The following is a 13,140-nucleotide window of genomic DNA, read 5'->3' as shown; positions in this document are numbered from 1 at the left end:
CAGCTCACCATGCTGCCAGCGCTCTGGGTGGCAGGGCTGCGAGCTCCTGCTGGGCAGCGGGGCTGCGAGAGCCGCCGGCCTGCCCCGGTGCTCTAGACTGCGCGGCAGTGTGGCTGGCTCTGCTGGGCAGCGTGGCTGCCAGTCCCAGTGCTCTGAGCGGCATGGTAAGGGGGCAGGGATCAGGGGGGTTGAATAAGGGGCAGGGGTCAGTCAGGGGACAGGGAGTGGGGGGGTTGGATGGGGGCAGGGTCCGGGGGGTCGGTTAGGAGACAAGGAGCAAGGGGTGTTGGATGGGTCAGGGGTTCTGAGGGGGGCAGTCAGGGGGTGGGAAGTGGGAGGGGGCGGATAGGGGGCGGGGGCCAGGCTGTTTGGGGAGGCACAGCCTTCCCTATCCGGCCCGCCATACAGTTTCAGAACCCCAATGTGGCCCTCAGGCCAAAAAGTTTGCCCCCCCCCCCCCCCGAACTAGGGGGAGCCCGGGCAGAGAGCCTAGGAATTTCCATTGCCCAGCTCCTGACAGGCCAACGCTCCCCAGCACAGGTTGCTGTCCCTAAAGGGCTTCACACAGACACCCCATTGTGCTGGGCGGGGGGTGGATGGACTCTGCCCGACAGGCCGTTCTCCAGGTGCACCTAGGAATTATTCTTAGCCAAAGAGATTCAGGCAGAACACACTTTACTGTTCAGCCCCCACAAAGCAAAATGTTTCCTAGCTGGCAATAAGCATTTCCCTGAGCTCTACCACCCTGTCCCTTCAGACCAGCAGAATTGGTTTCACTTGGAGACCATCATCTGGCAACTCCCACAGCCTCTGGCCAGGCCACCTTGTGCTGTGATCCCATCAGCTCTCACAAGCCTATGCAGAGCTGGGCCTGATCAGCACCTGCATGAGGCACCTCAGCGGAACACCTAGGTACTGCCCATCATGGCATGGGTGACTGGGGCTCCTCCCTCTGCCTCCACACTGACCCAATGCCCCACTGTGGGGCAAAGAGGCACTGCTGGAGAGGCTGTAATACCAAGGTCCTGACCACTTGTGGGCTTTAACAATCCCCCAGCACTTTGCACAAGGGATGGTAACACTGGGGCCCTGGCCCAATTCCTGTGCAGGTAATTATGGCCTGCCACCTAAATTCCCCCTGTACTTGCAGTCGGGTGCAGTTTTCTTCCAGTCAGAAATGGCTGAGTGGCATTGCTATTCACTGTTGAATAGCTGCCACGTACCACACCAGAGGAGGACACATTTCAGTGGTGGGTGACCTGATCACTGACTATACATTACCTATCTCTCAGGAAGAGTGAGGCTTCAGTGGTTATAACTTCAAAAGCCTTGAGTGAATGTTCAACTGGCCACCCACAGGTTAGGTCACCACATTCACAGGGTAACTGGCAGGGCCAAGCTTTTGCTGTGGTGAGAATCCCAGCCAGGGAACTCAGCAGAGAGAGCTGCACACAAGGCATGTTGAGCTGCCACTGGGCTCAAAGAATCACAGAAACAAGACAGCCTGTCACTCTGTTCCAGCCCATTCCCAGAGCCAAGGCAGACTCCAGCCACCTGCACATTCTCTAGGCTTCTGTCAAGCCCAGCAAGAAATGCTGCAGATGACAGGGCCCTGCCCAGGGAGACCCTCCTCTGGCAGCCTGAGATTCAGCCTAAAGTTCCTCTGTGTTAATTTCAGCCACTTTCTCCTCCTCACTGCACACACCCAAGTGCCACCAGAAATCTCTCTCTCTCTATCTGGCATTTTGAGGATGCTCATCATGGCGGTGCCTGAGAGAGTGCCCTGTCTGTTCCTTCCTTACTGCTAAGTTAGGGCAGGAGCTGCCATTAAAGGCAGGCAGCTTTGCATGTCCACACTGCTCCAGCAAGGAAGAGAGTGCAAGCAGAGCCAGTTTGCTGCCAGGGGAGGTGCTGCAAAGGCTGTGGGTTAGAACCAGTCCTGTGCAGAAAAGAAGCTGCTGACCATGGAACAGCTGAAGCCCCCAGTTCCCAGGAGCTCCTGGCAAACAGCCAGCCTGTTTGTGCCGGAAACCAGGCCTTGGTGGCTGGTGTGGTGCATGCGTCCTCGGGTCAGTGACTGGCTCGTACCTGCTCTGTTGCCCTCCCACCCTCACAGAGCCCCGTCCCCCTCTACTCCATTTGCACCCTGCTCTGAGGCACAGCACTTGAACCTGGGTTACCCTGGCACAAGACCCCCCCCAGACCTCAGCTCCACCCAGAGACCTCTCACCCAGTAACTGAGGGGATCCCCGTATCCCCTCCATTAGTGACAGACAATGCTAGGGATCCCCAAATCCCACCCTGAGGGTGCCTGGCCCTGAGGCCAGGGCACATTCCTGGACAGTCGCTCCCCAAAAATGAGGAGCTCTGACCTCCCAGATTCCCACCCTCCTCCTCCTTGTGGGCATGCTGCCCTCCACCTCTCTGTCCTGGCACATGCCCCATAGACACTATTCATCTGATGTTCCTTGGCCCCTCCCTGCATATCCCCCATATCTGGTGCTGCTTCTCCACTGCTCACTGGCCCCTCCACCTTCACATAGCTCAGATTCAGCTTCTCCAGGATCCCCTGCCCTCCCATGCAGGCACAGCCCATAGGCATGGCTCTCCGGTGCACACCCTGGGCACCACCCACGCAAGCCTCGCTCCTTCCCAGACTGAGCTCTGACTGCGCAATAACCTCGGCCATGTTTAGAAATCTTGCTTTAGTGCAAACCTTTGTGACAGTCTCTAATCCGCAGCTGGCAGCTCATGCTGCTGCAGGGAACATTCCTTGTGTTCCTGGGTGGTGGAGGGCACAGGTCCTGGTGCCTGGGAATTAAGCCAATTCCCTACAGCGGCCTCTGTGCTTCTCTGGAGGAAGGTGGCAGAGGGCTGGCAAGCCCCAAGGTACCTTTCCCATCCCCAGACAGCCAAGGAGCCCCCTGCTCCTGCAGGTGTGAGCATGAGGGAGATTGCACCAGCAGGGAAATGGGAGAGGGCACCAAGACAAGACTGGGATGGAAGGTGACCAGGAATGGAGCTGGGAATGGACAGAGACAGGCCTGGGCAGGGAGATTGGAATGGGGAGGGGAATGGACTAGGATAGCTGCAGTGGGACTGACATGGGGCTGGAGGGACTAGGGGAGGTGCAGGATGAGAAGGAGAGTGGGTAACAGAGGGAGGTGAACACTGTCCCGGGACAGACTTCGTGGGGAGCCTCTCCAGGGTGGGAGGGGTCAAGGCCCCAGATGGAATCTCACTCTCCTTCTCCTTCCCCCAGGGAAATGCTATTTCTCCCTATCGCTCTTGATAACAACCCTGCCCATTTTATCAGGGCCAAGGTCTCTGTGCCAGGTATAGGCCAGGTGGCTGCATGCCTGAGAGGCGAGGGATTGGCAGGAAGGGCCCCGAGGGCTGGGGAGCTGCACGGGGGCCTCTGGCCAGACACAGCGTAAGCCCAGCTGAGGAGCCCGCACTGTGTGTGTGTGTATGGGGGGGCAGAGAAGAACCCTGGCAGAGCTCATGCTGCCAGCACAGTCTGCTACAATAACCACTGCTCAGCTGTGGGTACAGCCATCCCCTCTCCCCACAGCCAGGGGTCCTGCTCTGCAGCTTCCCACCCTGCTGCCTGGGGCCCATCCATTCTGCAGGGCATTCCTCGCACTCCAGCACTAAACTCTCAGACCAGTTGGCAGAGGCTCCAGGGAGGCAGGTCAGAGCTGACTCTCCCAAGCCATACCTCAGACAGGACCCTTTTGAGGAGGGCACCCCTTCCTCCCGCAAGATTGCTACACTGTGTAACACAGAGCCCTGAGCCAAGCCCCCTCCCAGAGACAGGCAGGGCACCTGGCAGTGCTTGCTCCTTTGCCACAGCAAATTCCAGCCCAGCTCAGCCCTTTCCTGCCCCATGGAGCAAGCGCTGAGATGGGGGACCTCAGCAGACACCCTGTGGTCCCAGGTAGGGTGGGGTCTCTGCACAGACACACATCCTGCCCCCAAGATCTTAGCAGCAGATTTACAAGCACTCAGCCTGAAGCTCCCCCTGGCGCTGACCACACACTGTACCCAGAGCCCCAGACCTGCCCCTCTGACACCAGTGGGCAGGGTTCTTCCCACCATCCCGTCCACAAACCACACCGATTCAGTGCATCTCCTGGCACTGTAGGAGGAAATGATGCAACCTGCGGAGAGTAATCGCCTGTGCAGATCCCTCGAGTGCTAGCACAACCCTATAAAACTAAACCACATGCCACAGCTTCCCCTGAGTCACCCCAGCCCTGATGCAAGCAGCACTTCCAACCAGCAGCATGTGCTAGGAGACAAGAGGCAGGATGCAGAGACCCTGGGGCTGCAGCCTAGTCCAGCCACAGAGCTGGGTGTGGGCTTGGTGCTGGAGGCCAGTTGGGAGTAAGGGGGGTGTAATGGAGGGTCAGCAGGGAGCTGAGATGAGGTGGGGTGACAGGGGGTGATGAGGGGAGGATGACGAAGAGGTGTGGGGGGGTCATACTGGAGTGAGACAGCGACAAAGACAATGTAAGGAGTACTAGAGCCTGACTGCACAGCACCCTGCGGCATCCTGCCCAGAACTCACTACTCTGTGCCCATGGCTCAGTCTGTCTAGGCTCTCCAACTGCACTCACTGCTGTGTTCTCAGTGCCCGCCTGGCTCTCAGCCGTCTAGAGCTGCCGCACGCTCTGAGCTCCCAGGAAACCCCTGTACATGGACAACACAACTGCAGCCTCACTCTTGTATTGACCCCCCCCCCCCCGGGAACTTCCAGCCTGGAAACGTGACAGCACCCCCCAGCTATAGTACCCCCCAGTGCCCCCTGCAGCACAGACACCTCTGCATCCCCACTCCCTGGGCTCAGCACCAGCCCTCTCAGCACCTGACCGATAGAGCAAAGACCCTTACCCACAGCCAGAAAACATGCCAGGCACAAGCCCAGCACCTAGAATGCAAACATACACTGGGCAGCGAGGGGGAACAAATCCAAAACAGCCCCAGATCCCTGCACAGAACAATCACACTGTGATACAGACATCACTGCAGCCACATGTGCAGAAACAGACAAGCCCTCACCAAATACAGACTCAGTGACCATAAACCAGGAGTGAGGACCAGCTGGCACAAAGCATATGCCAAACTCACAAAGCAGTGACTGTCCAGCCAGTGGACAGAGAAGAGAGATTTCAGAGCAGCAGCCGTTTTAGTCTGTATTCGCAAAAAGAAAAGGAGGACTTGTGGCACCTTAGAGACTAACCAATTTATTTGAGCATAAGCTTTCGTGAGCTACAGCTCACTTCATTGAATAAGCGAGCTGTAGCTCACGAAAGCTTATGCTCAAATAAATTGGTTAGTCTCTAAGGTGCCACAAGTCCTCCTTTTCTTTTTAGAGAAGAGAGAGAAAGAGAAACTTTCTAGTCCAATGTCTCACAGCAAAGGAACAAACGGAAATTAGACTCCAACTATCAGGAATCCTAAGCAATATCTTACCAGAGTAAAGAACTGCTGGACCCTGGAGATGGAAAGAAACAGCCCCACTCTATGGAACCACCTGCCCTGGGGCAGGGATGGGCAGGAACAACAAATGGACCCAGGGGATCAAACCCCAAAGACATGAAGCACTGACCTGAGCGAATCGTAACCCCACCTCCGACAGAGACTGTGGTGGACTGTTTCTTCCTTGCACTTTGCAGCACTTGTCTAGTCAGTCATAACAATCAAGTCTTACTGAACTGAAGTGTGTGACAGTCCCTAAGAGCCTCTATCACTGAGACATGACCACAGCCCTTCCGCTGTATCACAGCCTCCTGGCCTTGCACTGAGATGTGGCTGAATTTATTCCTCCAGCAGAATAGAGCATGACTGATGCTGTTTGGAAAAAAACATCACTGCACTTTTCTCTCCTGCTCCCCAGGCACCTCATCGATTTCTCAGGGGATTCAGGCAGGTTCTGTGATAGCCCAGCGCTGCACTAAGGGGCCATAGACGTGAGTGTGAAATGGCCCCTATTGGAGCAGTGTATCTGAGCAAGCTCACAGCCAACAGACCAACGCTACAGAGGAAAAGCACCATAAACCAGCTCAGCATTGGAATATCCATGCAGCTGTTTCAGGTCCATCCCCATGTGCGTCTCCTCCCCCCAGCACCTTATTGCCCATGTGTCTGTGCCATAAATCTTGACAGCCTCACTGCCCAGGCAGCTGTGCCAGGCCGCCGTCTGAGTTGCTGACCATACCAGTCACATGCCATCGCTTTCCCCTGAGTGTTAGAGCTGCAACTGCCAAGTTGACATTAATCCCTTTGAACTGATGGAAAAAGGAATTAATGTGTGGAAAGGGGTGTGGGGCCCAGCGAGGAGAAAGGGGGGGCTGCAGGAGATGGCTCAGGAGCTGTATGCAGAGAGCGGGCGAGGTGAGCAGGAGAGATGAGGGGTGTGTACATGGTGGGAAGAATGGGACCATGTGCTAGGCAGGATGTCAGCCTGTATGACTATCATGGTCCCTTGTGGCTTTAAGTCCTATAAGTCTGTGCACATAAGGAGGGGACTAAGGTGAGGGAAAGGGGGTACAGAATCTATACATGGTGGGTGAGTGAAAGGGGGCACAGGATCTATACATGGTGGGGGTCATGGGGTCTCAGCCAAAGGGGGTGGAGGGTCGGTACGGCTGTGTACACAATGCTTGTTTAATTGGCAGAATGCCTGGTGGGGAGATGTTGCTGTGGTTACACCTGACCAGGCTATTCCAGTTTGCAGGTCTGCTGGGTTCTCCAGGGTCAATACAGCTGGCAACCTTCCCTGCATTGTGGTGCCATTTGTGGGTGTCAAGGTGAAGCTGGGAGAAATTCCATCCCCACTGACTGAACTTTTGGTGGGAGTCCCCGGGGTTTAGCTGCTGCTGTGACGGGTGCCCTGGCTGCGTGCGCTGGTCCAGCAGATGCTGAGAGACAGGAAGCGGGTCTAGGATTTGGGCTGGGGGACTGTGGGCAGGAACTGACGCACTGTCTGTGCAGGAGCATTCCTCCAGCAGGGCTCTCCTTGGCCAAGATGAGTAAGATGATGAATGGCTCATAGGGAGCTGCCTTAGAACGAGTGCAGGGCAAGAGGTCCTGCGGCTGAAAGGCTGATCCATGCCTGAGGACAGGCAACAGTGACACTGCTCTCCTGGCAGACAATTGCCCCATGACACAAACAGGACATGCTTCAGTCAGCCCTCTTGGGATGTGTTAGAGAACCAGCAGGGAGACACCAGCCAGCCCTGTGGGGAGCAGAACCATCACCATATACCCTGCGCCCCATCTCTCCCTAGAGTGAGCAGCCAGACACCAGAGAGCTGTGTGTGGCCAAGGGAACCAGAGACGGAGTCTGGGATCTACTCACCTTTCTTTTTGGGGTGAGAAGCGTGCTCTGAGCCATGCTCGTCCTCAGTCCAGCCCAGGGCAGCCAGCAGCAGGAGAGAGAGACCCAGCCTGGTGCAGCTCATCCTCTAACAAGTACCAGTTCAGTGGGACGGCCCCACTTCTCCACTGCAGAGCCTGCCTCTGGCTGCCAGAGCCGCAGCAAGCTGTGCTGGGCGGCTGGAGCTGAACTGTGTCTACGTGAGAGGGAGAGAGAGAGAGGGCAGGAGCGGGAGGGGGCAGTGAGTCACCAGCCTTTACCTTTTATAGAGACTGCAGGCAAAGTCTGCGGGGCAGGTGAAGGGTGAAATACATGCTGCACTGGGAGCTTGCCTGAAGTTCAATGTCATTGCCAGCTGGGGGGTCTGGGCTGGGACCAGGGTGTGCATACACTGAGCCTTAACATGGACTAGAGCCAAGGGACGCTCCCGGAGCTTGAACAGGGTTTCCTTTTCAGACAACCTACCAGCAATGCAGCTCAAACACAGCCACAGCTCTTCTCCCATAACAACGGGGCCTGGGACCGACCCTCCATTATCCCCATAACCACAGCTCCCCTCCAATACCAGTGGGGCCTGGGACTGACCCCTCCATGAGCCCAATAACCACAGCTCCCCTCCCATACCAATGGGGCTGGGACTGACCCCTCTGTGAACCCCATAACCACAGCTCCTCTCTCATAACAATGGGGCCTGGGACTGACCCCTCCATGAGCCCCATAACCACAGCTCCTCTCCCATAGCTATGGGTCCTGGAAAAAAACCCTTAGTGAGCCCCATAACCACAGCTCCTCTCTCATAGTAATGGGGTGTGGAACCAACTGTTCCATGAGCCCATAACAACATAACCTCCTATAGCAATGGGCCTGGGTCCAACTCCTCTGTGAGCCCCATAACCACAACTCCTCTCCCATAGCAACAGGGGCTGTGGCCTGGCCCCCTCCCCCTGTAAGCCCCATAAACACACCTCCCCTCCCCTGGCAATGGGACCTGAGAACTGACCCCTCTGTGAGCCCTAGAAGCAGAGCGCCCTTCTCACAGCAATGGGATCTGGGGATAGATTCCTCCATGAGCCCCATAAACAGAGCATTTGTGACCCATCCACTTATAACTACACCCCCCACCCTTCCTATGACACAGAGGGCTCAGGAGCCCACGCCCCAAGGGGACGCCCTTTGACAGGAGAGTGAGGCCTGAGGCAGATATTGCCCTCATTCCACTGCTCAGCAGAGTTAAGGACAATACAAAGGAGTTTAAGTATATAGAGAGAATCCTAACAGTGATCATACTCTATAACTAGATGGGCATGGTAGACCTGTCAATAATAATACAGAAAAGGCAGAAGTGTTTGGTAAACATTTCAGCTCTGTATTTGGGAAATAAACAGATGATGTGTTCATATCCTATTATATGTTGATGAAATACATTCCATTCCAATAGCAACCGAGGAGGATGTCAAACAGCATCTACTACTGTTAGACATTTCTACATCAGCAGGTCCAGATAACTTGCATCCAAGAGTATTAAAGGATCTGGCTGAGGAACTCACTGACCATTAATGTTGATTTTTAATAAGTCTTGGAACACTGGGAAAGTTCCAGAGGAGTGGAAGAAAGCTCTTGTGTCAACATTTAAAAAGGTAAATGGGATGACCCAGGTTACTTTAACCTGTCATCCTGACACTGATCCCGAGCAAAATCATGGAATGGTTGATTTAAGACTTGATTAATAACTAACTAAAACAATGTAATATAATTAATGCCAATCAACAGCTATGTCTGAGAACAGGTCTCATCAAAGTAACATACCGTTTTTTGATGAGATCACAAGTTTGGCTAACAAAGCTCATAGTAATATTTAGACATCTGTGAGGTATTTGACTGGGCACTGCAGGACATATTGATTAATAAACTACAGTGATATAAATTTAACATGGCAAACATCTAATGGATTACAGACTGATTACACCGTAGGTCTCAGAATGTAATTATAAATGGTGAGTCATCGTCAGAGTGGGTGTGTTTCTAATGGAGTCCTGCAAGGATCAGTTCTTGGCCTTACACCATTAAACATTTTTATCAATGACTTGGAAAAAACCAAAATTTTTACTGATAATGTTTACTGATAAAGGTGACAAAGATTAGGGAAGTGGTAAATAATGAAGAAGACAGGTCACTGATAATACAGAGGGATCTTGATCACTTAGCAAATGGGACACAGGCAACAATATGCATTTAAATACATCCAAATGCAAGGGCATACATATAGGAACAAAGAACGTGGGACATACTTACAGGCAGGGGGACTTCATCCGGGGAAGCAGTGACTCTGAAAAAGAGTTGGGCGTTCTGGGGGATAATCAGCAGATCATGAGCTCCCAGGGTGACCAAAAAGGCGAATGTGACCTCTGGATGTATAGAGAGGGGAATAGTGAGTAGGAGTAGAGAGGTTATATCACATCTGTATTTGGCACTCGTTTGAACACTGCTGGAATCCTGTGTCCAATTCTGGTGTCCACACTTCAAGAAGGATGTGGATACATTGGAAAGACTGTTGAGAGAAGAGCCATGAGAATGACTGACTCATGGGAAAACATGCTGTGATAAATGAAGGGGGTGGGGAGTAAACTCCTTTTTATGGACACCCAGCCAGCCAGTTAGCTATAAAATCCCTCTTAGTAGCTGTTCTCTACTTGCTTTACCTGTAAAAGGTTAAAGAGTCTCACTGCTATGCATAGGTAAAAGCAGCGTCGGCTCCAGGCACCAGCGAACCAAGCAGGTGCTTGAGGCGGGCAATGTAAAGGGGCGGCAGGACGTTGGGCTCTGGGACAGCAATCCGCCCTCTGCGGCAGCGGGAATTTGGCGGCAGGGACATGACTCTTCTTCGGTCGCTGGCAGCAATTCGGCGGCCGCACCATCACTCCGCCTCTGTGTTCGGCAGGCAGGACTCCGCCTCCATGTTCGGCGGCAAATTGTTGTTTTTTTTTGCCACTTGGGGCAGCAAAAACACTGGAGCCGGCCCTGGGTAAAAGGACAGGAGTGGGCACCTGACCAAAAGAGCCAATGGGAAGGCTAGAACATTTTAAAATTGAGAAAAACTTCCCCTTTGTCTGTCTGTGGTTGTTCTCCCGGGGAGAGGGCCAGGACAGCAACTAAGCATTAAAAAGCTTGGGCCAGGTATGAAAAATGATCAGATCAAACCAAGAAACTACTCATTTGAAACCCCAGATATGTAAGTGGATCAGGAAATGTCTAGAAAGACGTGATCAGGTTTATTTCTTATTTCTTTATGGCTTGTGGATTCCTCTGTGCTAACTCCAGGTGCTTTTGTTTTGCTTGTAACCTTTAAGTTGGACCTCAAGAAAGCTATTTTTGGTGCTTAATCCTTGTATTTTCTCTCTTAAAATCTAGCAATAGCCTGAGTTTTCAGATGTATTTTTATTTATTTATTTATTAATAAAATTTACCTTTCTTTAAGAACAGGATTGAAGTTCTGTGTCTTACGAGGTTTGTGTATGTGGTTTTTTTTTTTTTTTTATTAGCTAGTGGAAACAGATGATTTCTTTTTTTCTTTTCTTTCTCAGCTCTTCCCTGGGGGTGCAGGTGAAAGGGCTTGAGGGTGCCCCACAGGAAGGAATTCCCAAGTGTGCCTTCCTGGGCTCTCAAAGGGATTCTGCACTTGGGTGTAAGCTTTCGTGAGCTACAGCTCACTTCATCGGATGCATACTGTGGAAAGTGTAGAAGATCTTTTTATATACACACAAAGCATGAAAAAATACCCCCTCCCACCCCACTCTCCTGCTGCTAATAGCTTATCTAAAGTGATCACTCTCCTTACAATGTGTATGATAATGAAGGTGGGCCATTTCCAGCACAAATCCAGGGTTTAACTATAATGTCTGAGGAGGTGTGGGGGGGGGTAGGAAAAAACAAGGGGAAATAGGTTACCTTGCATAATGACTTAGCCACTCCCAGTCTCTATTCAAGCCTAAGTTAATTGTATCCAATTTGCAAATGAATTCCAATTCAACAGTTTCTCGCTGGAGTCTCGATTTGAAGTTTTTTTATTGTAATATAGCAACTTTCATGTCTGTAATCGCGGGACCAGAGAGATTGAAGTGTTCTCCGACTGGTTTATGAATGTTATAATTCTTGACATCTGATTTGTGTCCATTTATTCTTTTGCGTAGAGACTGTCCAGTTTGACCAATGTACATAGCAGAGGGGCATTGCTGGCACATGATGGCATCTATCACATTGGTGGATGTGCAGGTGGGTTTGTGTGTGTGTGTGTGGGGGGGTGAGAAAACCTGGATTTGTGCTGGAAATGGCCCAACTTGATTATCATACACATTGTAAGGAGAGTGATCACTTTAGATAAGCTATTAGCAGCAGGAGAGTGGGGTGGGAGGAGGTATTTTTCATGCTTTGTGTGTATATAAAAAGATCTTCTACACTTTCCACAGTATGCATCCGATGAAGTGAGCTGTAGCTCACGAAAGCTTATGCTCAAATAAATTGGTTAGTCTCTAAGGTGCCACAAGTACTCCTTTTCTTTTTGCGAATACAGACTAACACGGCTGTTACTCTGAAACCTGCACTTGGGTGGTGGCAGCATCTACCAATCCAAGGTCAGAGAGAAGCTTTAACCTTGGGAGTTTAATTCAAGCCTGGAGCGGCCAGTGTTAATTTTTAGAATCCTTGCGGGCCCCCATCTTCTGCCCTCGAAGTGCCAGAGTGAGGAATCAGCCTTGACACATGCCATGTAGTGAAATTCTTAAGGAGCTCAATCTATTTAACTTCTCAAAGAGATGAAGGGGTGGGTGATGATCACAACATATAACTACCTACATGGACATTAGCAGACAAAGGTATAACTTGACACAACAGCGGGAAGTTAAAGGTAGATTAATTCAGACTAGAAATAAGGTGCAAATTTTTAACAGTGATAGTAATTAACTATTGGAACAATTTACCAAGGAATGTGGTGGATCCTCCATCACTGGAGATTTTTAAATCAAGATGGGATGTTTTCCTAAAAAATATGCTCAAACTCCAGCACAGCTCTTGGCCTTGTCACAGGTTTTAATACAGGGAAGTTCGATGACTTGTGTTATGCAGGAGGTCAGCCTAGATAATCACAGTGGTCCAGTCAAGTCTTAAAAGCCATGCATGCCCTAGCTAACCTCAGAGGCCATGCACTCACATTTGCAACAGAGCCTTGGAGCTGTTACCCAGTTCCCCAGACATGAATGGAGTTAGCTTCACATGCTTGGGAGGCAAGGCATATTACTAGCCCCACTGTACAGATGGGGAAACAGGCAGAGATCTCAGAAGGGACTTGCCCAAGGTCACAGAGGGGTCAGTGGCAGAGCTGGAAATAGACTTCAGGTCTCCAGCGTCCCAGTTCTATGCCATAATCACAAGTTCCTCCACCAGGATGCTAGTCTGCTAAACTCTGCTTGTGGCAGTCGCACCCTTCAACCCATAGGGAGTGGTTGCTCAAAGAGCATGCAGAGTACCTCCCATCTCCTGCAAGCAGTGCTCACATGGGCCCTGCTACCGCCTCTGCAGTTTAACATACAGTCCCGAGCCAGCTTGCCCTGCTGCTATGCCTGTCCTTAATGCAATGGACTCTTTCTGCCTTTGGGCACCCCTGTGCTGGGACTGCTTCTTCAGCCTGGCTCACTGTGCCAAGGGCTCCTGCTAAATAGGTCACATACTTGGCAGGTTCAGTGTGTCCCTCAGGTGACTGGCCC

At 52.0% G+C, this 13,140-nt stretch overlaps 1 protein-coding gene across 2 annotated transcripts in view; it reads right to left on the bottom strand.

Moving 5' to 3' along the window:
* CA9 (carbonic anhydrase 9) overlaps window positions 1-7,612 on the bottom strand; it is a 59,408-nt gene extending 51,796 nt beyond the window's left edge. For both annotated transcript variants that reach the window (XM_048834657.2, XM_048834658.2), the window contains exon 1: window positions 7,367-7,612. In XM_048834657.2, the coding sequence (XP_048690614.1) occupies window positions 7,367-7,469 (103 nt within the window). In that variant the 5' untranslated portion in view covers window positions 7,470-7,612. The remainder of the gene's footprint in view (window positions 1-7,366) is intronic.
* Window positions 7,613-13,140: the final 5,528 nt, after the last annotated feature.

This window comes from Caretta caretta, chromosome 5, assembly GCF_965140235.1.
Source record: "Caretta caretta isolate rCarCar2 chromosome 5, rCarCar1.hap1, whole genome shotgun sequence".
NCBI classification, from domain to species: domain Eukaryota; kingdom Metazoa; phylum Chordata; order Testudines; family Cheloniidae; genus Caretta; species Caretta caretta.
The sequence above is the reverse complement of the archived record's forward strand: the minus strand, read 5'-3'. Positions and strand labels throughout refer to the sequence as shown.